Here is a 26,641-nt window from a genome sequence, read left to right as displayed (position 1 = left end):
ACCGGGAGCACCAGACGCAGTATACCACACCAGCCGACTCACAGGTGAAGTGTCGCCTCACCTGGAAGGACTTTCTGGGGCCCTGAATGGTGGTGAGGAAGGAAGTGTAAGGGCAGGTGTAGCACTTGTTCTGCTTACAAGAATAAGTGCCAGGAGGGAGATCGGTGGGGAGGGATGGGGGGGGGACAAGGGAGTCGCATAGGGAGCGATCCCTGCGGAAAGCAGAAAGGGAATGTGGAGGGAAAGTTGTGCTTCGTAGTGGGATCCCGTCGGAGGTGGCGGAAGTTACGGAGAATTATACGTTGGACCCGGAGTCTGGTGGGGTGGTAGGTGAGGACAAGGGGAACCCTATCCCGAGTCGGGTGGTGGGCAGATGTGCGGGAAATGGGAGAGATGTGTTTCAGAGCAGAGGTGATGACAGACAGACAGACATACTTTATTGACCCCGAGGGAAACTGGGTTTCGTTACAGAAGCACCACCAAGAATAGTGAAGAAATATTGCAATATAAAACCATAAATAATTAAATAATAATAAGTTAATCGTGCCAAGTGGAGATAAGTCCAGGGCCCGCCTATTGGCTCAGGGGTCTGACACTCCGAGGGAGGAGTTGTAAAGTTTGATGGCCACGGGCAGGAATGACTTCCTATGACGCTCAGTGTTACATCTCGGTGGAATGAGTCTCTGGCTGAATGTACTCCTGTGCCTAACCAGTACACTATGGAGTGGATGGGAGTCATTGTCCAAGATGGCATGCAACTTGGACAACATCCTCTTTTCCAACACCACCGTCAGAGCCCCTTTGTTTAAAAAAGGAAGACATCTCCTTCGTCCTGGAATGAAAAGCCTCATCCTGAGAGCAGATGCGGCAGAGACAGAGGAATTGCGAGAAGGGGATAGCATTGTTGCAAGAGACAGGGTGGAAAGAATAATAGTCCAGGTAGCTGTGAGAGTCTGTAGGCTTATAGTCGATATCAGTAGATAGGCCGTCTCCAGAGATGGAAACAGACAGATCAAGAAAGGGCAGGGAGGTGTCGGAAATGAACCAGGTAAATTTAAGGGCAGGGTGAAAGTTGGAGGCAAAGTTAATGAAGTCGACGAGCTCAGCATGCGTGCAGGAGGCAGACACAATGCAGTCGCCGATGTAGCGAAGGAAGAGAGGGGGATGGATACACGTATAGACTTGGAACATGGACTGTTCCACATAGCCAACAAAAAGGCAGGCATAACCGGGACCCATGCGGGTGCCCATGGCTACACCCTTGGTTTGGAGGAAGTGGGAGGAGACAAAGGAGTAATGATTGAGAGTAAGAACTAATTCCGCTAGACGGAGGAGAGTGGTTGTAGAGGGGAATTGTTTAGGTCTGGAATCCAAAAAGAAGCGGAGCTTTGAGACCTTCCTGGTCGGGGGTGGAGGTATAGAGGGTCTGGACGCCCATGGAGAAAATAAGGCGGTGGGGGCGAGGGAACTTTAAATCATTGAAGAAGTTCAAAGCGTGAGAAGTGTGACGAACATTAGGGATTAAACAAGACAGTGTCAAGGTTTGCAGAAACGAGTTCGGTGGGGCAGGAGCGATCTGAGACACTGGGTCCACCTGTCCGAGGCCCCGCCCACTCACCTGGTGACGAACATTAGGGATTGAACAAGACAGTGTCGAGGTTTGCAGAAACGAGTTCGGTGGGGCAGGAGCGATCTGAGACACTGGGTCCACCTGTCCGAGGCCCCGCCCACTCACCTGGTGACGAACATTAGGGATTGAACAAGACAGTGTCAAGGTTTGCAGAAACGAGCTCGGTGGGGCAGGAGCGATCTGAGACAATGGGTCTATCTGTCCGAGGCCCCGCCCACTCACCTGGTGACGAACATTAGGGATTGAACAAGACAGTGTCGAGGTTTGCAGAAACGAGTTCGGTGGGGCAGGAGCGATCTGAGACACTGGGTCTACCTGTCCGAGGCCCCGCCCACTCACCTGGTGACGAACATTAGGGATTGAACAAGGGATTGAAAAAGACAGTGTCGAGGTTTGCAGAAACGAGTTCGGTGGGACAGGAGCGATCTGAGACAATGGGTCTACCTGTCCGAGGCCCCGCCCACTCACCTGGTGACGAACATTAGGGATTGAACAAGACAGTGTCGAGGTTTGCCGAAACGAGTTCGGTGGGGCAGGAGCGATCTGAGACACTGGGTCTACCTGTCCGAGGCCCCGCCCACTCACCTGGTGACGGACATTAGGGATTGAACAAGACAGTGTCGAGGTTTGCAGAAACGAGTTCGGTGGGGCAGGAGCGATCTGAGACACTGGGTCTACCTGTCCGACGCCCCGCCCACTCACCTGGTGACGAACATTAGGGATTGAACAAGACAGTGTCGAGGTTTGCAGAAACGAGTTCGGTGGGGCAGGAGCGATCTGAGACACTGGGTCTACCTGTCCGAGGCCCCGCCCACTCACCTGGTGATGAAAATTAGGGATTAAACAAGACAGTGTCGAGGTTTGCAGAAACGAGTTCGATGGGGCAGGAGCGATCTGAGACACTGGGTCTACCTGTCCGAGGCCCCGCCCACTCACCTGGTGACGAACATTAGGGATTGAACAAGACAGTGTCAAGGTTTGCAGAAACGAGTTCGGTGGGGCAGGAGCGATCTGAGACACTGGGTCTACCTGTCCGAGGCCCCGCCCACTCACCTGGTGACGAACATTAGGGATTGAACAAGACAGTGTCGAGGTTTGCAGAAACGAGTTCGGTGGGGCAGGAGCGGTCTGAGACACTGGGTCTACCTGTCCGAGGCCCCGCCCACTCACCTGGTGACGAACATTAGGGATTGAACAAGACAGTGTCAAGGTTTGCAGAAACGAGTTCGGTGGGGCAGGAGCGGTCTGAGACACTGGGTCTACCTGTCCGAGGCCCCGCCCACTCACCTGGTGACGAACATTAGGGATGGAACAAGACAGTGTCAAGGTTTGCAGAAACGAGTTCGGTGGGGCAGGAGAGATCTGAGACACTGGGTCTACCTGTCCGAGGCCCCGCCCACTCACCTGGTGACGGACATTAGGGATTGAACAAGACAGTGTCAAGGTTTGCAGAAACGAGTTCGGTGGGGCAGGAGCGATCTGAGACACTGGGTCTACCTGTCCGAGGCCCCGCCCACTCACCTGGTGACGTGCTGACGACATCGCGCATGCTCAGTACGGAAGGGCGGTGTTTTTCGTTCTTTGTTGAAGCGAGTCGGCGGTGGATCGGGATCGGGAGGGGGTCCTCACCCTCGCCCCTTGGGGCAGGGAGCCGGGGACGGATTATTCTCTGCGGGGCGACACCAAGAATTTCCTTTCGGTGAGTATTGAAGCAGGTCCGGAGCGGGGAGGTCTGACGTTAGGCCGAGAAACCCATTAACTTTCCCGGATTCAAACAGGAGAACTGGAGAACAAAAGGTGGGGGTGGGGAGGGAGAGAGAAACACAAGGTGATCGGTGAAGCCTGAAGGGACAGGGGATGAACTTGCCCGAACTGGCGGGCTCGCCTCGCTTCCTTCACAGAATCTGCCGGGGTCGGACCTTCACACCGAACCGTCTGAGATGAGCCGCCGCTCAGCCCGTTGTTCTGGTCCTATTAGCCGGATGAAGTAAAACATGTTTCTATCTTGTTACTGACAGAGAATTGTACAATTTGTGTTCCGTGTGTTATCGGAATGTACTTGCCTGTGATGCTGCCACAAGTCAGTGTTTCTCTGTCCCTGTACCTTCCCGTACTTGTGCAATTGGCAATAAATTCAACAGGACCTGAGAAATCTCAGTGAGATTTGATTAGTGATGATCATTTTGGCAGCTCGGTAGGTCGAATGTATGAGACGGTACACCGATAAATGCAAAACCCTGAACAGTGTCGATGATCCGAGGGATCTTAGACTCCATTTTCATCGCTCCCTGAAAGAGACTGCACAGATTGATCGGGTGGTTAAGAAGGCAAATGGCGTGGTTGTCTTTATTAGTTGAAGCACTGAGTTCAAAAGTCGGGAAGTTGTGTTGCAGCTTTGTAAAACTAGTTAATCCACATTGGGAGTGTTTCATACAGTTCTGGTCGCACCCATTCTCGGAAGGATGTCAGGGCTTTGGAGAGGGCGCAGAACAGGTTTACCAGGACACTGCCTGGATTAGAGGGCATGAGCTATAACGAGAGGCTGGACAAACTTGTGTTGTTTTCTCCAGAGACTGGACGGACGTTTATAAGATTACGAGAGGGACAGAGTGGATAGACGTGTGGTCGGCAGAGAGACAGGCTACAGTGGGATCTGGCGCAGCTGCAAATACTGAGCTGCAAATTGCAGATGCAGGTAAGTGCAAAGTGTTGCACTGTGCAGGTCTTACACAGTAAACGATAGCGCACTAAAGAGTGCGGTGGAATAAAAGACATTGCTGAGTTCGAATTTGGAGTATTGACTGCAGTTTTGGTCATCTATCTATAGAAGAGAAATAAGTAAGGTTGAAAGGGTACTGGGAAAAGGTGCCGGTTGTTTTTCTGGGAGATTCCAAGCTCAGGGTCTGGTGTAAGCAGCTGTTTGGCCCTGCACATTCCACAGAACCATAGGCAGTTCTTCCGAAGCAGAACTTTAGGCCATTCTGCTGAAACCATATCCAACTGGTTTGAAGTTTCCCTCTCATTTGGGTTTGAAAACATTCACATTATTAGTCTGCTTCACTATTTCTGCTGCAGGGTGGGTCAATGAATGTGAAAGCTGATATAAAGAACACTAGCGATGATTTCGAAACCACAACGTTACCAATTACAGTTGATGCTCTGCTTGCTGTGACTTTCTGGAATTTTATCATTTCTTCCTTCAGACTCACATTGTCTATATTTGTTTCTAAAATATTCTTTTCATGATGGAGAGAGCTCGGGGTAGGTGGGGAAGGAGAGGGTGGGAGGAAAAGTGGACGGGGGGTGGGAGAAGAGCGCAGCGGGAAGGGGGCAAGTGGGAGGATAGCGCGGGAAGGAAAGCGAGTGTTTTGTAATGAGCGACAGACACTATATAACCGAATAACCTCGGGTTTAGCGGCTCAGACTGACATCTCTGTGTATGGTGAGCACACCGTTCACCCGGCACCTCACTGAACTCCGTCCGGTTTCAACATCACAGTAAGTGTTGTCTCCGATTCTTCAGAACCAGGGAGCATTTACAATGGGGTTTGGCTTTTGTCGGGCTCGGGAGGGAAGTCAGTGGGAGAAGGGAACTCCGGAATCCTCAAATTAACAATTAGTTATTGACCAAGTGGATTAAAAGAAACAATTACCTTCAACTACAAACATTCTCCAGTTGGTTTCTGCTGAGGCGCTGTAGAAAAACCTTTCTGCAGTGATATGCAAGATGTCCCCACAGGGCAGTGAAAGAGTCTCTCTCCCTCTTCGCCCTCCCTGACACACACTCACTCACATACACAGGAAAACATATTGAGAATACAGAACTACTGTAAGATATTGGCATTCGGAACATCGCCGTGGACTATGCCACACATCGATTCATTTAATTAAGTCGCAAATATACATATATTAAAACTACAGATATTGGGTGTTTGAAGTAAAATAAACTACTGGAAACTCTCAACGTCTAATAGCAATTGTAATAAGTAGACATTCAGTTTGCAGGCACTGGTGAACTTTCTTTTCTATATCGTCGGTGTTTTAATGTTTTTTCCCTGTTCCAGAAATATTTAAATTCAGTGTTAAATTAGCTTTGTTCACAGTTGAAGGCGAGCATGAAATGTTGAAGTAGTTTGTTTGTTTTCAGCAGAGAAGCCGCTCCCTGCTCCGAGGAATGCCTGCGTGTCAGAATTTGCCCTGCAGGCAGGCAGCAGCTTGCACACAGAAAATTGCACTGTGAATCTCACAGAGCAGCAACATCGGCCCCTCCCCCATAGTTACTAAATGGCCCTCGTCTGATGGTCTGATGTAAAACTAGAAGAAAACGACTTGAAAATATACCCACAGGGAGACTAAACGTTCTTAGTGAATTAAGGTGAATTCAGCTTCTGTTCTTTACTTCTGATCTTTACTTCCAGTTGACACGTTACCCGTGTTTTGGATCAGTGATCAAGAAGTTACTTGCAAACAAGAGAACATTTGCAGATGCTGGAGCAACACACACAGAATGTTGGAGAAACTCAGCAGGCCAGACAGCATCTAGGAAGAGAGTGAACAGATGACGTTTTGGGCCGAAACCCTTCGGCAAGACTCCTTTCCCAGATGCTGCCTGGCCTGCTGAGCTCTTCCGGCATTTTGTGTGTGTTGGAAGAAGTTATTCGCTTTATTTTGTCTCTTCTGGCGGTTGTGGTATTTGTGTTCTTGCATTATCCTGTCTGCACGGTTGAGATTCTCCACAATTCATGTCAAGGTTAAAAACAGTTCCTGAATCAAGGGTTACGATTCCAAAGCAAGTGTGCAAAAAGATGTTTAGTCAACACAGCTTCTGTTTCCAAAACTTGTGACTTCAGATGAATGCATGTCGTTTTTCTCGTGACTGTGTTTATTGTTGGTGTTTCGAGCTGATTTCCTCGACGTCCTTTAAAAGAAAAGACGTTGATTCTGTTCAAGGTCTCGATACATAACAAACATTGTGGGTGGGGTGGTGACCAGTTACAGAAAGCGACAGGTGGCATTGCAGAGCGAACACCATGATTTCACTGTGTGGGGCAGCAGGCTCGATGGGCTGAGTGGCCAATTTCTGCCTGGTCTGTGCACAAGAAAATCTCTGACTACAGTGTTACTGTAAACTAAGTTATTAAGTACGGACCTCGGCAAATAACCTACTGTTGAACAAAAAACAACTATTGCAGTAATTAAATCATCCAGAACATTGACTGAGATGATAAGCAACATTGAACCTAGCACCGACCCCCACTGCACCCCACGAGTCACTGGTCTCCAGTCAGAGAGTCAAACCATCTTCCACCACTTACTGGCTTCTCCCGCAAAACCAATGTCCAAACCAATTTACCACCTCATTCTGAATGCCAAACCTCCTTGACTAATCTCCCAGGTGGGACTCTGCCAAATGTCTTGCTACATTGTACTGAACTATATATTTTTAATTCAGTAAATTAACTGTTCTCTCTCCCAGAGCATTAAGTGTCACGTTGTTCCAGTCTGATAACTGACCAACAACATTCTTGCACATCATACTTTCACTGCTCTGGGGAGAAACGAACCATAAAAGTTAGGAAATGGGGGGGGGGGGGTGTGTAGAGACTTTGTGTAGCTGTGTTGTTGCCCATTGTCTGAGTCTAGGATCTGATGACCCCAGGGCTGCTGCAGGACCATCCACACTGCAAGTGTCCTCTCAGGGCAGTAGGAACGAGTCTGTTTCAAAAAGCCTGGGATATCCCTGTGAACACAGCCTCAAATCGTCAATGCCCAGAGTCCGGCTCTCTGGAAAGTGAAACGATAAAGATGGTTTCCCATCACTGACAAGTGGAGCAGCGGTATTACTGGCTCACGATGGCTGTTATTGTCCCAGGGATGAGGATGTGATCTTTGGCCGTCCAGCTGCACCGTTTGCTAATGGGGAACAGAGAAGAACACGGGAAATGGATCTTCAGCCCGATGGACTCAATCGGAATTAATCCCCGAAGAGTCATCAGGAGGATGTGTCATATCACAGGCATACGTACTGAATGTTGTTGGCTTTGTGGCAGCAGTACAATGCAATATATAATAGTAGAGAAAAAACTGCATTACAGTAAATATCTGTTACTAAAAGTTAAATAATTATTGCAAAAATGAATTCAGTGAAGTAGGTTCATGGGTTCCATGTCAATTCAGACAGAGGGAAGGAAGTGGTTCCGAACTAGTTGAGTGTGTGCCTTCAATCTCCTGTACCACCTTCCTAGTGATACCAATGAGAAGAGGGCATCTCCTTGGTGAAGCAGATCCCTTATGACTGATGCCGCCAATTTGAGGCATCGCTCCATGACGATGTCCTGGATGCTACGAAGGCTACTGCCCATGATGGAGCTGACTGTATTGACAACTTTCCTCAGAGTATTTCGATCCTGTGCAGTAGCTTCATCACTTCCCCCACCCTACCATATGAAGCAACGTGCAGACAGTTAGAACAATTTTTACGGTACAACTGTAGAAATCCACTAGTCTTTGGTCACATCCCAAATCCCATCAAACTCCTAATGAACTATAACGGCTGCCGTGCATTCTTTGTAACTGCATCGATATGCTGGGCCCTGGATAGATCCTCAGAGATGCTGACACACAGGGACATGAAGTTGCTCACTTTTCCACTGCTGACCAAACAATGATGATTGTTGTGTGAGTGTGACCTCATTTTACCCATTCAGAAGTCCACAATTAGAACATTGGTCTTACCGACATTGAGGGCAAGTTTGTTGCTGCAACACCACTCATCCCGGTGATATATCTCGCTCCTGTTTGCCTTCCCCTCACCATCTGAAAATCTGCCAACAATAGTGGTGTCATTAGCAAATTTGTCACTGGCACTTGAGCAGTGCCAAGCCGCACAGCCATGGGTGCAAAGAGAGTAGGGCAGTGGGCAAAGCACATATCCTTGAGGCGCAACAGTATCGATGGTGATGTGCAGGCGTTACATCCAAACCGCACAGATTGTGGTTTTCCGTTAAGGAAATTGAGGATCCGGTTGCAGAGGGAGGTAGAAAGGCCCAGCGGTTCGAGCCTTTTGATCAGAACTGTTGGAATAATTGCATTATATGCTGAGCTCTGGTTGAGAAACAGCATTCTGATGTAAGTATTCATATTGTCAAGGTAATCCAAAGCCGCGTGAGGAGCCGATGAGATTGCATTGTGACCTACTGTGGATACAGGGAAATTACAGTGGGCCCAGCTCCTTGCTGAGAGAAGAGCTAATTCTAGCCATCACAAACCTCTCAAAGCATTTCCTCACAGTAACTGTTATTGCTATGGATGATAGTCATTAATGCAACTCACACTGCTCTTCTTGGGCACTGGTGTAATTGTTAGCCTTTCGTCTGCGTAACCAAAATGCTTCCACAAACGGAGCCTTTGTTGCAGCGCAGATGGAAGTAAATACTGCAGGATAAACGTTTATGAAACCTGAACGTTTTTCTTTGTTGTACTGCATTTTTATCCTGTCCTTTAATTAGTAATTAAAATCAATAGAATTTTTTTTCTCTTGTCTGTCTTCATCCTAAAATATTCATAGATGCATTTTACAAAAGAGGACACATCTATGATGTGGTGCTTTTCTCGGTCCGTGTGAAAATTTCCGTCTCAGAGCAATGGTTGATCCATGTAGCTGCAAAAATAGTCATTAGATGGAACATTGGAGACCGACCCACATTACATTCTATGCATATTAATCACGATTGAATATGGTACATTATCGTGCTTCCTGTTATAGAGGAGATGTTAAAAGTCAATAGAGTGGACAAAACAGTTTCACCGGGAGCCTCTCTGGTATCCAGGAAATAGTAATGAATAACGCAAGAAAAATTAATAATAATTTCTCCTTGTCCATAGGAGCCTACTTTAAGGCAATGATGCTCAGGTGCTTAACAATATAGAACTAATTCTGAACAGCAAATAACTAGACGGTCCATTTACTATAAATTCAAGAGCTTTTTGTTTTCGTTTCTCTAAAGATCACTATTAATGCCCCGATAATCACTTTTACTATTTTTTCAGAACACTGTGTGTTGTACCTCCCCCATTATAGGTATGAGCAAGGATGCGATCTGGGCCAAATTGCGCAATTAAGAGTTCAGCATATCACGCATCATCCTGCATAATCCCAGTTCTGATACTGGGTCTTCCACAGTGTCTTTTTCCACAGATGCAATCTGCTGCACCGAGTTTCCAGCACTATAAGGGGACGCAGGAATATGGCATTGGGGCAAAACAAAATCAACCATGTTTGAATGATGGAGGAGACTCGATGGAATGAATCACTTCATTCTGCTCTGATATCTCATCATGACTGAATGATGAGTCCTTCGTATCCCGTATCAGGATTTGTGACGTGTGAGGGAAAATTAATGATTTGTTCCATGAGATCTTTTTATTTGTCTTCAGCGTTTAAATTTCAGTGAGATTCGCTTTTGAAAAAATTGAGCAGAAATATTTTTTCTCCTTTGTATTGTTAATGAGCTTCATTATCTCTCTGGTTAAAGTTAGACCTGCGGTGAGAGATTTATTGGAAGAAAAGCCGACAGCTGGAAAGTCACGAATGAGAACGAGGGAACAGCGACAAGTGAACCAGCCCGAGGACTGAGAGTACCAACTGAAGAGAACCCTCTGACTCAGAGTTTTCATTGATTCAGTCAGGAGAAAGTTTGGTGAGTCTCATTCACTCGAACACTGGTCCTGTAAACATTACAGACCTTTACAAAGGAAGGTACGAAATAGGTGGAATGCCTCGGTCAGAGCAAGTTGCAATCACTCCAGGTCTGGTAATGTGCTTTCAGAAGCCCAGCTCTTTAAAGTCACTCACATTCTCTGAGTGTTTGCTCATTTGAAGGTGCTGCATCATCTGAAGAAGCTTTTGGTTAGTTCTGATGTTTCCTTGTTACGTTATAATCAGCTTAAAATGCATTGACAATTTCCTCGCTTTATAAGAAGCCCCAACTGTGTCATGTTGTAGTGATTGCAGAAATGTGGAATTACCATGAACTGCAGCAACATGCCCTTGATCCCAATGGCTATTGCAATCTGCAGTGATATACTTACCCTCGAATATATCGTCGCGTAGGCTTCTGCAGAGAACAGACCATTTATAAAGGAAAATATCCCAACACTGCATTTTATTCAGTCCAAACTAGCACATGGCAACCCATAATTTAGCTTGACAGACCTTGGCCTCATCAAGTACTTTTCTGCTAATTGCATTGTCAAAACCTGTGAAGGCGACATTAAGCAGAGGTGGAAATTCAAAGTTATGCTCCCATGGATGTTGTGCAAGGGACTTCAGTAAAGCCTTTGACAAGGTGTCACGTGGCAGCTTGGTCTCGATGATCAGGTTCCATGCTGTCCGGAGAGAGCAAATTGGATGTATTCAAAATTAGCTTCAAGGTAGCAAGCAAAGAGTGGTGGTTGAAGATTTCTCCTCGCAATGGAGGCGTGTAATTAGCGGTGTGCCGTGGGGCTACAAGTTGTGACCTTTGAAATTCGTTATTTTATAGCAATGATTTGGATGCGGTTGCACAAGGATTACTTGACTGGTAAGTTCGCAGAATGCACAACATTAGTATTTGTTGTTCACAGAGAAGATTATCATAGCATCTAGGGGATCTAAATGGACAGGGTCTGGTAAAGAGATTGCAAACCCAATCTGATCAGCAGCGGATTCATGCAGATGTTGGGGATCATGTGGAGGAAACAGCCAGAGGAAGTGGATGAGGCAGTTGCAGTTCCATAAATCAAAAAGCAGTTGGGGTGTGTAGATGGAGTGAAGAGGTCAGAAGGGAGATGGCCCTATCACAGGAAATTCTGACCATCTCAGTGGGCACTGTGGTTGGCATTGTGTCGTTGGGCTGAACGCTCTGAATTTGCATTTTATTGCTCTGTGACTCTGTCAGCAGATGCGCCAGGTATCAGTGGACAGATATGGTGTGGAAGTGGTTACTAACAGGGAATGTTTGGTCCCCATGCCAAATGCTACAAGGGATAGAAATACTGTCATATTTGCAAAGTAGTCGTACTCTCTGACTCACTGTCTGCTTGTTGTGAAATTTAGAGCCTCACCAGCAGGTGGAGCTGTCCTGCAGAGCGACCAAAGTGTAAACAAGACGACGCCAATCAACAATCGCCAGTCAGAATCAGAATGGACAAAGGTATGATCACAGGGGTCTTTGAATTAAACTTTTATCGCGTTTGTACACAATAGTTCAGATGAAAAAAAAACCTGACAGGGGTGTTAACAGTGCATAGAAAAGTTTCATCAAGCCGTGTCATTTATCCCACTGGTAAAGCGGCCTTGAGTAATTGATCAATCCAACAGTTCCAGCGCAGGGAACTGACACTAGTAATGGTCGAATCACTCCGCTCATCATACAAAGCTTCAGCTGAGTGAAAGGAGCAGGGACTCCTGAATCAGGTGGTCGTGAGTGAAACAGAGACAGGAATGTGACAGCGATCTTGTGGTTTATGTGAATGTTCAGGGTCAGTGTCCATTTCACCTCCAGACAGGCCCTGATATGTAAGACATCCTCAACTTTCATTTGTAAAATTCAGAACCAGATGATAGGAGCATTTCCGGGATTTCAGAGCTTCTATGATAACACAGCATTTCAGGTTTTGGAAGGAAAGCTGCCAACTCCCCCCTGGTTTTTCTTTCCTGCTACGCAAAGGAGGAGGGGTGTCACCGAAATCTGTTTTCTGCAGCGGAGCGGAGATCATTGCCGGTGCTGGGAATGGCTGAGGATCAGGAGGCAGCTCATTGTAGATACATTTGTGATCTGCTTCGGAGTGTTAACACCCCAGTGAATGTCTGGGCTGTGGAGAAATGGTGAACCTGAGTTTCTAAATATTTCCTTCTTGATATGATCTTCTACCTGAATTTAAACTCCCAGGATCTTGGCTGGGAAACCCGGCACAAGCAATGACCAAATATCTCTGTCACCTGTAGACATTGTGATTGTGCTCAAATCTGAGATTCCAGCTGGAATAAAAACGATGCTCCAGCCTGGAAACGGGTCCTTCGGCCCATATAATTCATGCTGATCTAAATGTCCCATTTTCCTGCAGTTTTCCCAAATTTCCCTAGTATCTCCCATTTTTCCTGCCCACATGCTCTCAATTTTGTAATTTTATTTGTGTTTGCGGCCTCTTCCGGATGCATGTAATTTATACCCATTAGCCACCACGTGAAAAAATGCCCCTTTGGTCCCTTTTAAATCTCTGCCCTCGAGTCTCAGACTCCCCTACCCAGGGAAAAAGACTGTGACCATCTATCCTATCTGCACACCTGATTACTGTGTGTGTGTGTGTGTGTGTGTGTGTGTGTGTGTGTGTGCGTATGTGCGTGTGTGTGTGTGTGTGTGCGTGCATGTGTGCGTGTGTGTGTCTGTATGTGTGTGTGTGCGTGTGTGTGTGTGTGTGTGTAAGATCACCCTTCAAGCTCCTGAGCTCCAGGGCAAGCTGTCCCAGCCCAACCATATAACACAAAAAACAACACCCTAGCCCAGTACCGTAGTGTTCATTCTTCACTTCACACTTTCCAGCTTCATCACCTCCATCCTATAGATTAGCAACTGCAACTACACACAAAGCTCTATAACCAAGACTTTGCCAATGACATGCATAGTTGTTACATGATGATCAGCAGGTGGGGGATAAGATGGGAACCAGGGGAGAGGACAGCATAGATCTCAAGGGAATGGTCAGCCTGCGACCCAGGGGACCGGAGGACGTGCGTCTCAAGGGAATGGTCAGTCGGTGACCAAGGGGACTGGAGAAAGCAACTTCAGTTCCCTTGTCCAGTCTCCAGCCCCTCGTGTGACAAAGCAAGTGGAGAATGTGTGATCCAGCAGACTGGACCATGTGTAATCCCGTTGCTGGTCTTTGTGTGACACAGACTACTGGACAGTTAGTGACCGAGGGAGATTTTAGCTTGTGGAAGATAATCACAGTGATATTTCCCAGTATCACCGGACACCGGTGCATTATGATCCCGTGGTCATCCGTGCATTCAGCTGCTGTGATTGGTATTACTGTCCCGATCGTGCTATTTTACTGGGAGTAAATGTGTCCAGTCACCGGCTTATCGGGATGGGCACCTGACAGGATATACGAGTCACATTAACCAGCTCAGTTCCACTCCCAATCTGGTCAGCCAGAGACTCTGCTCCATTGCAGTCTGAATCAGTTTTGCTCAGATCTAAATCACACTTGTATAACCTGAAATTCATCACTTATTTCATGTGGAAAATTGAAACTAGTATGGAACGTATTGAAGAGGATTTTACCAGGCAGATCATCGAGGGAAGATGATCGGGACAAGGGAAGCAAGGTACCAAAGCAGGGTCAGATTGAGAGCGGTGTCCCAATGGAATCCGGTCCGGCCGCAGAGAAGGAGGAGAAAATTCAGCCCAGAGACAGTGACGTCAGGGACACTGATCCGGACCCTGGAACCGGCACAAGTGAGGCGACTATCTGTCAGCCCAGAGACAGTGACGTCAGAGACACCGATCAGGACCCTGGAACCGGCACAAGTGAGGCGACTGCCTGTCAGCTCGGAAGCTCATTGAACACAGGACTGCCAAGTCCCAAAGAAGGATCGGGTGAGTGAAATATGAGGGTGACGTGCTCACAGAATGCGGCAGGGTGGAGGGTAAACAGGGTGGAGCCCTGTTGGAGGGTTGGTCAGAGGAGAGGGAAAATGTGTGGGTGTGGTACATGTGGTGCACTGAGCAGCCGTTACCCCACTACAGGAAATGTACTACCTGCTCTGAGGATTTCCAGGATGTGAATTGGAGGAAATGCAGCTGTCCAGATGAGGAGAGTGTTTCCGGGATGTGTATCAGGAGAAATGTATTCGCCAGGATGGAGAGAGTATCTCTGGGAAGCAAATATTCCCAACCATCCCAACATTTATGCCCATCCAAATTTAAACAGGTGAATGGGTCGGATGGGGGATGGACTGGTTTATATTAAATGTGGTCCTTCTATTACGTAATGCCTAGAACATTGTTGGTTAGGCTTTAAGGCAAGTGTTAGATTCAAGTCAAGTCAAGTCACTTTTATATTGCCATTTCGACCATTACTGTTGATACAGTACATAGTAAAAATGAGTCGTTTTTCAGGACCACGGTGTTACATGACACGTTACAAAAACTAGACTGAACTACGTAAAAAAAACAACAGAGGAAAAGAAGAAAAACACACAACAACTACACTAAACTACACACCTATCTGGGACTGCATAAAGTTCACAAAACAGTGCAGACATTACAATAAATAATATACGTGACAATAGGGCAGTAAGGTGTCATGCCAGGCTCTGGGTATTGTCTGATAGCTTGGGGGAAGAAACTGTTACATAGTCTGGCCGTGAGAGCCCGAATGCTTCGGAGCCTTTTCCCAGATGGCAGGAGGGAGAAGAGATTGTTTGAGGGGTGCATGGATCCTTTATAATGCTGCTGGCTTTACGGATGCAGTGTGTAGTGTAAATATCCATGATGGCGGGAAGAGAGACCCCGATGGTCTTCTCAGCTGACCTCACTATACGCTGCAGGGTCTTGCGATCTAAAATAGTGCAATTTTTGAACCAGGCAGTGGTGCAGCTGCTCAGGATGCTCTCAATACAACCACCTTAGAATGTGATGAGGATGGGGGGTGTTGGAGATGGACTTTTCTCAGCCTTCGCAGAAAGTGGAGACACTGCTGGGCTTTCTTTGCTATGGAGCTGGTGTTGAGGGACCAGGTGAGATTCTCCACGAGATGAACACCAAGAAATTTGTTTTGTTCACATTCAGAGCCAGGCTGCTGGCTCTGCACCAGTCCGTTAGCTGCTGCACCTCCTCTCTGTAAGCTGACTCGTCGTTCTTGCTGTGTCTTGCAGCACAGTCGTGGGTCAGCAGAGTGAACAGCAGTGGTCTGTGCACACAGCCGTAGGGGGAATCCGTGCTCAGTGTAATGGTGTTGGAGATGGAGAATTAATCCAATTTTGTATCTGGAGGCAGGTTCGAGACACGGTTTTTTTGTTGAGTTGGGTGAGAGCGGTGGAGACGAGGGATATCTGAGTTCAAGCCTACATTTTCCTTTTTATATTCACAGAGCCAGAGTTTACAATCTCCGACCTCCTGGCACAGGGGGAGGAATATCGACTGTACCACCTGACAAAGTTCTACAGGGACAGACTCAAACAAGCAATTGAAGAAAAGGTTGAGAGACTGGGTTGGATGTTGACAAAGGAGGGACATTTCAGTAGAGAAGAAAATGAGGTGAGTGCAGTTCGTGTATTGTCACTGATCTGCTGGTATCAGAGGGAATAGTGATCAACATTAATCTCCTGCACGTTTTAGGAGATCGACTTGGGAATGGAGACTTTGATCTCTGACTTGTCTCTCGCAGATCTGGTTTCAGTTTTTAAGGTGGGGAGCACTGGGAACTGCAGGTTTCGCATCACCTTTTCCTGTATCACCTGCTGTATTTATCAGTGTGAAGTAAGAGCAGTGGCTGCATATCTGGACTTCCAAAAGGCATTCGGTCTGAAACATTTCAAATCTTGGCTGAACCGACGGGTAGCTTCACCTCATCTCATTAATCCAGGATGAGTATTAATCTGTCAATTGGGCCAACCGGCTTCACTGCGGTACCTGAGGGAGGGAAACCAGCTAACCACAGCTTGTCTTGGCTCCGTGAGATCCCAAACAATGTGTGGCTGACTTGTCATAGTCACAGCAAAGTACAGTACAGAAACAGGCCTTTTGGCCCATCTATTCCATGCCAGACTACAGAATCTACTTATTCCCACTGACCTGCACCGGGCCATGGCGCTCGATACACTCATTACGCAAGCATCTATTCAGAATTCTCTTCAGCACTTGCACTACTTGCCCTGCTAGCTAGTTTTGCACTCTCACCACCCTCTGAGTAAACCGGTTTCACCTTTGTACCCTTTGAACTTTTCACTTTTCACCCTTTAGTGATAACCTCTTGTTGTAGTACCTCTTTACCTCAGTACAAAATGCCTGCTTGCATTTATCCGATCTATATCCCAATGTAATTGTGTACACTTCTATCAAATCTCTGCTCAATCTTTCATGTTCCAACGAATAAAGTCCTAATCAGTTCACTCTTTTCTTATAATTTAGGTCTTCCAGTCCAGGTAACATCCTTGTAATGTTTTTTTTTTTCTGTACTCTTTCAAACTTATTTCCATCTGTCCTGCAGTTAGGTGTCCAGAACTGCACATAATATCCAAATGAGGCCTTTCCAGCGTCTTATATAACATCATATCGTACACGATATTTTCATTTACCAAGGTTAATGCGCTAACAAACTTTCTTTCAGAGCCTAGCAACATTTGCTGCCACTTTCAATGGCTTATGTACCTGTATTCCCGATCACTTTGTTCTACCGGTCGCTGTGTAAGATCTACCCTGATCGGTCCATCCAAAGTGCAACATCTTGCACCTGTCTGCATTAAATTGCATTGGCCCCTTTTAAGTCCATTCTGCAGTTGGTCCAGACCTCACTGCAATCTCGTGTAATCTTCCTCTTTGTCAACTGCTCCTTCCCAATGTTGGAGTTATCAGCAAATTTGCTGATGCTCTTAACCATAATTTCATCCAGATCATTGATATAGATGACAAACAACAACAGGAACAGCACCGATCCCCGTGACACTGCACGAGATACAGGCGCCAAACAGAAATGCAGCAGTCTATAGTTACACTCTGGATTCTTTCCAAAAAGTTAGTGTCTCATCCAGTTTACTACTTTATCTTGAATGCGAAGCAACTGAATCTTCTAGACCGACCTCCTATACGGGACCTTATAAAATACCATGCTGAAGTCCATGTAGACAATATCCACAACCTTGCCTTCATCAACTTTCCTGGTAACTTCCGCGAAATACTCCGAGATTGATTGGATGTGAAAGATCACGCACAAAGCTGATATCTCATGACCACAAACATCAATAGTTTGATCTGAAAGGGCGGAAGAAAGCACAAAACATAAAATAAATCTGGTGACTTGCTGATATCCCATGATCCCAAAAAATCAACAGGTTGTCCTGAAAGGGAAGAAGATCAATAGGATTTCCTGAAAGGGAAGGGGCAAACAAAAAGAACTGCTAACTTGCTGAATATCTGACTAATGAGAGACAGGGACACACCATTTCAGGTCACTCTCTTTGGAGCTCAAAAACAATGATTGTCTTGTCCTAGATCTGACCTATTCAGCCATGAGTGGTATTAGAAAATCAAGTGTGTTACACCCGTGAGTAACTTTGTTCTCGTTGGGATTCATTGGCTCTGTCTGTAATGAATCACACAGGCATTATCCAAAGGCAAGAGATAATCTGTAAATATGATGCTGATCTATAAATTCATCATATAACCATATAACAATCACAGCACGGAAACAGGCCATCTCGGCCCTCCTAGTCCGTGCCGAACTCTTAATCTCACCTCGTCCCACCTACCCGCACTCAGCCCATAACCCTCCACTCCTTTCCTGTCCATATACCTATCCAACTTTACCTTAAATGACACAACTGAACTGGCCTCTACTACTTCTACAGGAAGCTCATTCCACACAGCTATCACTCTTTGAGTAAAGAAATACCCCCTCGTTTCCCTTAAATTACTGCCCCCTAACTCTCAAATCATGTCCTCTCGTTTGAATCTCCCCTACTCTCAATGGAAACAGCCTATTCACGTCAACTCTATCTATCCCTCTCAAAATTTTAAATACCTCGATCAAATCCCCCCCCCCCCCAACCTTCTACGCTCCAATGAATAGAGACCTAACTTGTTCAACCTTTCTCTGTAACTTAAGTGCTGAAACCCAGGTAACATCCTAGTAAATCGTCTCTGCACTCTCTCTAATTTATTGATATCTTTCCTATAATTCGGTGACCAGAACTGCACACAATATTCTAAAATTAGCCTTACCAATGCCTTGTACAATTTTAAAATTACATCCCAACTTCTTTACTCAATGCTTTGATTTATAAAGGCTAGCGTTCCAAAAGCCTTCTTGACCACCATATCTACATGAGACTCCACCTTCAGGGAACTATGCACTGTTATTCCTAGATCTCTCTGTTCCTCTGCCTTCCTCAATGCCCTACCATTTACCCTGTATGTTCTATTTGGATTATTCCTGCCAAAATGTAGAACCTCACACTTCTCAGCATTAAACTCCATCTGCCAACGTTCAGCCCATTCTTCTAACTGGCATAAATCTCCCTGCAAGCTTTGAAAACCCACCTCATTATCCACAACACCTCCTACCATAGTATCATCGGCATACTTACTAATCCAATTTACCACCCCATCATCCAGATCATTTATGTATATTACAAACCACATTGGGCCCAAAACAGATCCCTGCTAGTCACCGGCCTCCATCCCGATAAACAATTATCCACCACTACTCTCTGGCATCTCCCAACTAGCCACTGTTGAATCCATTTTATTACTCAGCATTAGTACCTAACGACTGAACCTTCTTAACCAACCTTCCATGTGGAACTTTGTCAAAGGCTTTGCTGAAGTCCATATAGACTACATCCACTGCCATACCCTCGTCAACATTCCTCGTAACATCTTCAAAAACTCAATAAGGCTTGTCAAACATGACCTTCCACGCACAAATCCATGCTGGCTACTCCTAATCAGATCCTGTCTATCCAGATAATTATTAATACTATCTCTAAGAATACTTTCCATTAATTTACCCACCACTGATGTCAAACTGACAGGTCTATAATTGCTAGGCTTACTTCTAGAACCCTTTTTAAACAATGGAACCACATGAGCAATACGCCAATCCTCCGGCACAATCCACGTTTCTAATGACATCTTAAAGATCTCAGTCAGAGCTCCTGCTATCTCTACACTTCCCTCAAGGTCCTGGGGAATATCCTGTCAGGACCCAGAGATTTATCCACTTTTAAATTTCTTAAAAGCGCCAGTACTTCCACCTCTTTAATTGTCATAGGTTCCATAACTTCCTTACTTGTTTCCCACACCTTACACAATTCAATATCCTTCTCCTTAGTGAATACCGAAGAGAAGAAATCGTTCAAAATCTCTCCCATCTCTCTCGGCTCCACACATAACTGACCACTCTGATTCTCTAAGGGGCCAATTTCATTCCTCACTATCCTCTTGCTTTTAGTATAACTGTAGAAACCTTTCGGATTTACTGTCACCTTATTTGCCAAACCAACCTTGTATCTTCTTTTAGCTTTTCTAATCTCTTTCTTAAGATTCCTTTTACATTCTTTATATTCCTCGAGCAATTCCTTTACTCCATGCTGCCTATATCTATTGTAGACATCCCTCTTTTTCCGAACCAAATTTCTAATATCGCTTGAAAACCATGGTGCTTTCAAACCTTTAACCTTTCCTTTCAACCTAACAGGAACATAAAGATTCTGTACCCTCATAATTACACCCTTAAATGACATCCATTTCTCTATTACATCCTTCCCATAAAACAACTTGACCCAATCCACTCTCTCTAAATTCCTTCGCATCTCCTCAAAGTTAGCCTTTCTCCAATCAAAAATCTCAACTCTAGGTCCTGTCCTGTCCTTCTCCATAATTATATTGAAGCTAATGCTATTGTGATCACTGGACCTGAAGTGCTCCCCAACACATACATCTGTCAGCTGACCTATCGCATTCCCTAACAGGAGATCCAACACTGCCCCATCTCTCGTCGGTAATTCTATGTATTGTTGCAAACAACTATCCTGCACACATTTCACAAACTCTAAACCATCCACCCCTTTAACAGAATGAGCTTCCCAGTCTACGTGTGGAAAATTAAAATCTCCCACAATCACCACCTTGTGTTTACTACAAATATCTGCAATCTCCTTACACATTTGCTCTTCCAATTCACGCTCCCCCTTAGGTCCTATAATACACTCCTATCAGTGTTACTACACCTTTCCCATTCCTCAATTCCACCCAAATAGTCTCCCTAGAAGAGCTCTCTAATCTATCCATCCAAAGCACCGCCATAAGATTTTCTCGGACAAGCAATGCAACACCTCCTCCTCTGGCCCCTCCTACTCTATCACACCTGAAGCAACTAAATCCAGGAATATCATCTGGAGACGTCTGCTTTACTGGTTAAATCTCTTTCACAACGGTAACTCATCAGACCTGGTAGCAGTGAAACTGAAGGATTATTTTACAGTGCAGTGGACCATCAGGGAATTATGATGATTTATTTCAGTACAGCACAGTACGGGCACTTTGGCCCACAATGTTGTGCTTCCCCTTAAACCCTGCCTCTCTTATTTCTCAGAACAATGTCCTAAGCCCATCCATATTCTGTTACCTTAATTCCATCATCGGTGTATGTTGCTTGAAGACTAGTCAACGTTTTGTTCATAATTCCTGAGTTAATCAGGAAACCCATGCCTGCATTCAGGAAGTCATTACCATTTTACGGTATGAGCGCCAGGCAGTAACCACCTCCATTATAAGATAGCCGCACTGATACTGAATCTTCTTTTGTCTTTACACATCATGAGACCATAAGGCATCAGAGCACAATTGGCCATTAGGCCCATCGATTCTGCTCCACCATGACATCATGGGTGATGTACTATCCCTCTCAACCCCATTCTCCTGCCTTCTCGCAGTGAACTTTGCTGACCAGACTAGTCAAGAAGATACCAGCCTCTGTTTTAAATATACTCAATGACCTGGTCTCCACAGCTGTCAGTTCCAATGGATTCTGCAGTTTCACTACTCCTCGGCTAAATATTATCATCATTTCTGTTCCAAATGGACGTCCCTCTAATCTGAGGCTGTAACATCTCCACATCCTCTCAATGTCTTTCGATATTCCACAGGTTACAATTAGATTCCCCCTCATCCTCTCACACTCCGGCCAGTACAGGTGCATCCAGGATCCATTCCCATCAAAATCTGGTTTAATATCACTGGTTCTGTTCGTTTAGATTCCTCTCTGGACTTTTCACAATGCCATCACAAACTTTCTCTGATCAGGGAATCAAAATATGCGAGTGCGGTCTGGCCAGTGCTTGTTCTTATATTCTGATCCTCTCGAAGTGAATGCTAGCATTGTATTTGCCTTTCATAACACCGACTCAAACTGCACGGAATCATGCACCAGGTCTCCAGAGACTCTTTACAACTCCGATTTCTGAATTTTCTCCCAGATTCAAAAATAGCCTACGTCTTCATTATTTCTGCTAAAGTATATGGCCATGTACCTCACTATACTACATACCAATTGCCACTGACGTGTCCATTTCTTCATAGGTCCATGTCCTCCCGCGAAATCCCTGCTTCCTCAACACTTCCCCTCCCTCCCCATATCTTCGTAACACCTACAATAACGGCCATAAAGCCTACAAATCATTGACATAACGGAAAAAGAAACTGTCCCAAAACCAACCACTGCAGAACACCTCTGGTCACCAACATTCAACCAGAGAAAGCCCTATTTGTTCCCATTCTGTGCTTCCTGGCAGTCAGACAAATCTGTCTGGAGAAAATCTTGGATCCTCTATCCATGCCAGTGTCTTTCTTGTCCTACTGTGGGCCCTTGTTAAACGGCGTCATGTGGGACACCTGGTCAAAGGTCCTCGGGAAGTCCAAGTAAACATCTTGCACTGACTCTCTGTTGTCGACCCAGCATGCTGTTCTCTCAAAAAATTCCAACAGTTCTGTCAGGCAGGATTCCCTTCCATGGATGTTAGCCTTTTTCTTATCAAGTGCATCCAAATACCCCGAAACCTTATCCTCGATTATCGACTGCTGACATCTTCCCAAACGCTGATCAGACTAACTGGCCTATAGTTTGAAATGATCAGTCCTCCGGAACCATTCCAAAATCTAGTGATTCTTGAGTGATCATTACTAATGTCTCCACAATCTCTTCAGCCTCCTCTTCCAGAAGCAATCGGGTGAGTTGATCTGGACTCATCTATCTTCACAACTTTCAGCTTACCAAACGCCTTCTCCGCAATAATTGCAAATACACTCATTTCTGCCACCTGACATTCTCAAATACCTGGCACGTTCCAGTGTTTTTACAGTGAGGACTGACGCAAAATGCCGACCAATATCTTCCGGCATTTCCTTGTCCCCTGACAGTACCTCTCCACTGTCATTTTCCAGTGGTCCAATAGCCACTCTCCTCTCTTTCAATCTTCATATATTAGACGGACGTTTTGGTAAGCTATTTTACATCATTCTCTAGCCTGCCTTCCTATTTCATATTTTCTCTATTTACGGCTTTTGAACTGTCTTCTGTTGATTTGTAAAAACATCCCAGTCCTCCAGCTTTCTGCTATATTTTGTAATATTCTGTACCCTCTCCTTTGCTTTTGTGCTGCTTTGACTACCTCGTCAGCCACGGTTGATCATCCTCCATTTAGAATAATTCTTCCTCTTTGTGAACACTTGTCCTCCGAGAAACTTCAGCCATTCCTGCTCTGCCGTTGTCCCTGTTAGTGTCATTTTCGAATGAATTATTGCTCAGCTCCTCTCTCATGCTGAGGTAATTCCTTTATTCTACTGTAGCACTGATACCTCTAACTTTACCTTCTCCCTTTCAAACTGCTGGCTTGAATTCTGCTATTTTATGATCAGTGCCTCTGAAGGGTTTATTTAGCTGAAGCTCCCTGATCAAATCTGGTTCAATACACAACACAGTCCAGATCTGCCTTTCCTATAGTGGGGTCAACCACAGGCTTCTCACAAAAGCCATCTCATAGGCATTCTATAAATTCCCTCACTTGGGATTCAGCACCGACCTGATTTTCCAAAGCTACCTGGATATTGAAACTCCCCGTGACAATTTTAGCATTGACTATTTTCCATGCCACTTCTCTCCCCCGTTGTAATTTGTAGCCCACATCCTGGCTACTGTTAACATGCCTATATATAATTTCCATCAGGGTCATTTTACCTACGCAGTTTCTTAACATCCTCATCGTCTAATCCGATATCACCTCTTTCTCAGAACTTTTCATTTTTAATGACAGCAGCTTCGACCCAACACTTTCACCTACCTGTGTATCCTTTCGATTCAATATTTATCCTTGGGTTTAAGCACCCAACTATAAAATTTTGTCAGCCACGATTCGGTGATGCCCGCCATCCATTTGTTTTTGCACTCTCTCTCTCCCCTCTCTTCCGTTCTTGTTGTCACATCTTGTTGATGTAATGCTGCACATTGACAGATCAAGGAAATTAATCACATTGCATCTACTGCAGAGTGTCAGTAAATCCTTATTCTTACACAATATTGATTTAGAATTTCCTTCAGTTACTGTTTCTCTGTTAATGACTGAACCCAGAGAGGATGAGGCAGCAGCCCAGTGACTGCATCTGTTCTGAAGCTACTGGTGCCATGAACAGATACTTTCCTGCACATTCTCCATGTCTGTCTGTCTGCTCCACAATAAGTCCATTGTTCCCTTTTGTAGAAAGTCACTGAACTGACAGAGAAGGGAAACCGGGCAGAGAGTTCCAGACTCTTCCTCAGTCTGGTGAATGGCAAAGGCTCCCGGGCCCGGAGGGCGATGTGGGAATCCTTTCTGATGTGGAGGACTGAGTTACCGAAGTTGGACAAAATACTGAGGGAAATACAGGAACTCGGTATGTTAAAACCACGCTCTGAACACAAAGGCACATTGAGATAAACATTTTAGTTATTTTAATTATTTTAGCTCTGTTTCCATGGATTTTTTTTTCATATTTAAACAGGTCCTGATCCACAAGAATACATGAACATCGGCCAAGGTTTATCTGAATTACCCACTCAGCTGATAGGTGAGTGATCAAATGCACAGTTCAAACCACATCTCAAGTGTTAGTCTGTGACTTGGCAAAACCTGGGAATCAAAATTCGCCATTAATCATTCACTGATCTCTGGATTTTAGTAACAGTTCAACGAGTGTCTCTTTGCAGCCTGAATATTCTACAATATACTTTTCTATTAATCCAGCTGTTGGTTCTGCTGAAGCCTTCACTCCAGGCCCTCACGCTCTGGGAATCCCAACACACCCCAGACAGGCTCCTGATACACTGTATGACCCAGTCCAGGTGACTTTTCTATCTTCAGACCTTTCATCTTCCAAGCCCCTTTTCCTTTGTAATAGGCCTACACGCAATTCTGTTCGCTGATGTTCTTTACCTTTTGGAATTCTGCCAGTGCCTTGCACAGAGTTTGTCTGGCATTTCTTTTTCACCCGTTACTGCAACTACAACAGCAGTTTCTAGTGGTCCGATATCGACCCTCTCCCATTTTCCACTCTTTATATATCCGGGAAAGAAAGGAAAAATACTTTGGTATCCTTTCTTATATTATTGACCATTTCCTTGCATTTCCTGCACATTCATGTTTAACTAGAAGCATCTATAACATAGTTGCCTCCGACATGACCCTAGTCACTACACTCTAGACACTAGAATACTACAGCATAGTACAGGCTCTTCCACCCCGGATGTTGTGCCGACCCATGTATTCCTTTAAAAAGGGTACTAAACCCACACTACCCCGTGACCCTCTATTTTTCTTTTATCCATGAGTCTGTCCAAGAGGTTCTTAAATACCCTTAATGTTTTAGCCTCCACCACCATCCCTGGCACGTTGTTCCAGGCACCCACAACCCTTTGTAAAAAACTTACCCCTGATGTCTCCCCTAAACTTTCCTCCCTTAACTTTGTACATATGCCCTCTAGTGTTTGCTATTGGTGCCCTGGGAAACAGGTTCTAGCAATCCACCCCATCTATGCCTCTCATAACTCTTTAGACCTCTATCAAGTGCCCTCTCATCCTTCTACGCTCCAAAGAGAAAAGTCCCAGCTCTGCTAACCTTGCTTCACATGACCTGTTCTCCAAACCAGGCGACATCCTGGTAAATCTCCTCTGCACCCTCTCCATAGCTTCCACATCCTTCCTATAATGAGGTGACTGGAATTGAACACAATACTAAGTGCGGTCTCACCAGAGATTTGTAGATTTGCAACTTGGCCTCTCTATTCTTGAAATCAATCCCCCTATTAATAAAGCCTAGCATCCCATAAGAGTTCTTAACTATCCTATCAACCCGTGCAGCGACCTTAAGGGATGTATGGATTTGAACCCCAAGGTCACTCTGTTCATCCACACTCTTAAGTAACCAACAATTAAACTTGTACTCAACATTCTGGTTTGTCCTTCCAAAATGCATCACCTCACACTTATCCGGATTGAACCCCATCTGCCACTTTTCTGCCCAAATCTGCACCCTGTCTATATCCTCTTGTAACCTTCGACAACCTGCAGCTCCATCCACAACTCCTCCAACCTTCATGTCATCCACAAATTCGCTCACCCATTCTTCCACCTCTACATCCAGGTCATTTATAAAAATCACAAATAGCAGGGGTCCCAGGACAGATCCCTGCGGCACTCCACTAGTCACCGACCTCCAGGCAGAATACTTTCCTTCCACTACTACCCTCTGCTTTCTTCCTGTAAGCCAACTATTTATCCAAACAGCCAAGGTTCCACTTATCCCGTGCCTCATGACTTTCTGGATGAGTCTCTCATGAGGGACCTTGTCAAGTGCCTTGCCAAAATCCATGTAGACCACATCTACTACCGTACCTTCATCAATTGTTTTTTGTTACCTCTTCAAAAACTCAATTAGCCTCGTGAGGCACGACCTTCCCTTCACAAAGCCATGTTGACCCAGACAGTAAATTCCAGGCACCCAGAACTCTGTTAAAAAACTACCCACAACTGCTGTAAATTTACCCCATCTCACCTTAACCAAATGCCCTCTGGTATTAGACACCAGTCATATGTAAAAAAAAACAAAATACAGGCTGTCAACCCAAACTCTTATCTCTCAAACTTGTACACCTCAGTCAGATTTCTATTCTAACTCCAGAATAAACAAACCAAGTTTCTCAAACCTCTCCTTGTAG

At 45.4% G+C, this 26,641-nt stretch overlaps 1 protein-coding gene across 11 annotated transcripts; it reads left to right on the top strand.

Moving 5' to 3' along the window:
* Positions 1–3,178: 3,178 nt before the first annotated feature.
* LOC132387634 (uncharacterized) lies at positions 3,179–24,518 on the top strand. Of its 11 annotated transcripts, none has more exons than XM_059960016.1 (9): positions 3,179–3,329; positions 4,201–4,325; positions 5,781–5,866; positions 10,165–10,329; positions 11,727–11,823; positions 13,930–14,271; positions 15,767–15,933; positions 24,150–24,321; positions 24,430–24,518. In XM_059960016.1, the coding sequence occupies exons 5-9, from the start codon at positions 11,814–11,816 to the stop codon at positions 24,501–24,503; spliced, it is 765 nt and encodes a 254-aa protein (XP_059815999.1). In that variant the 5' UTR covers positions 3,179–3,329; positions 4,201–4,325; positions 5,781–5,866; positions 10,165–10,329; positions 11,727–11,813; the 3' UTR covers positions 24,504–24,518. The 11 variants fall into 11 exon arrangements, 10 of the variants coding, with proteins under 10 accessions (XP_059815999.1, XP_059815997.1, XP_059815996.1 ...); XM_059960014.1 differs by having other exon boundaries at positions 5,781–6,005; XM_059960013.1 differs by having other exon boundaries at positions 5,778–5,866; positions 10,169–10,329.
* Positions 24,519–26,641: the final 2,123 nt, after the last annotated feature.

The sequence above is a fragment of the Hypanus sabinus genome, unplaced genomic scaffold (assembly GCF_030144855.1).
Source record: "Hypanus sabinus isolate sHypSab1 unplaced genomic scaffold, sHypSab1.hap1 scaffold_2052, whole genome shotgun sequence".
Classification (NCBI taxonomy): Eukaryota; Metazoa; Chordata; class Chondrichthyes; order Myliobatiformes; family Dasyatidae; genus Hypanus; species Hypanus sabinus.
The sequence above is the reverse complement of the archived record's forward strand: the minus strand, read 5'-3'. Positions and strand labels throughout refer to the sequence as shown.

What these genes read in the sequence shown, in the direction of transcription:
- LOC132387634 (XM_059960015.1), top strand. An exon ending in AAGTCCCAAAGAAGGATCGG is followed by an intron (nt 14,272 to 15,766) that starts GTGAGTGAAATA and finishes TTATATTCACAG; the next exon opens with AGCCAGAGTTTACAATCTCC. An exon ending in TCAGTAGAGAAGAAAATGAG is followed by an intron (nt 15,934 to 24,149) that starts GTGAGTGCAGTT and finishes TCCCTTTTGTAG; the next exon opens with AAAGTCACTGAACTGACAGA.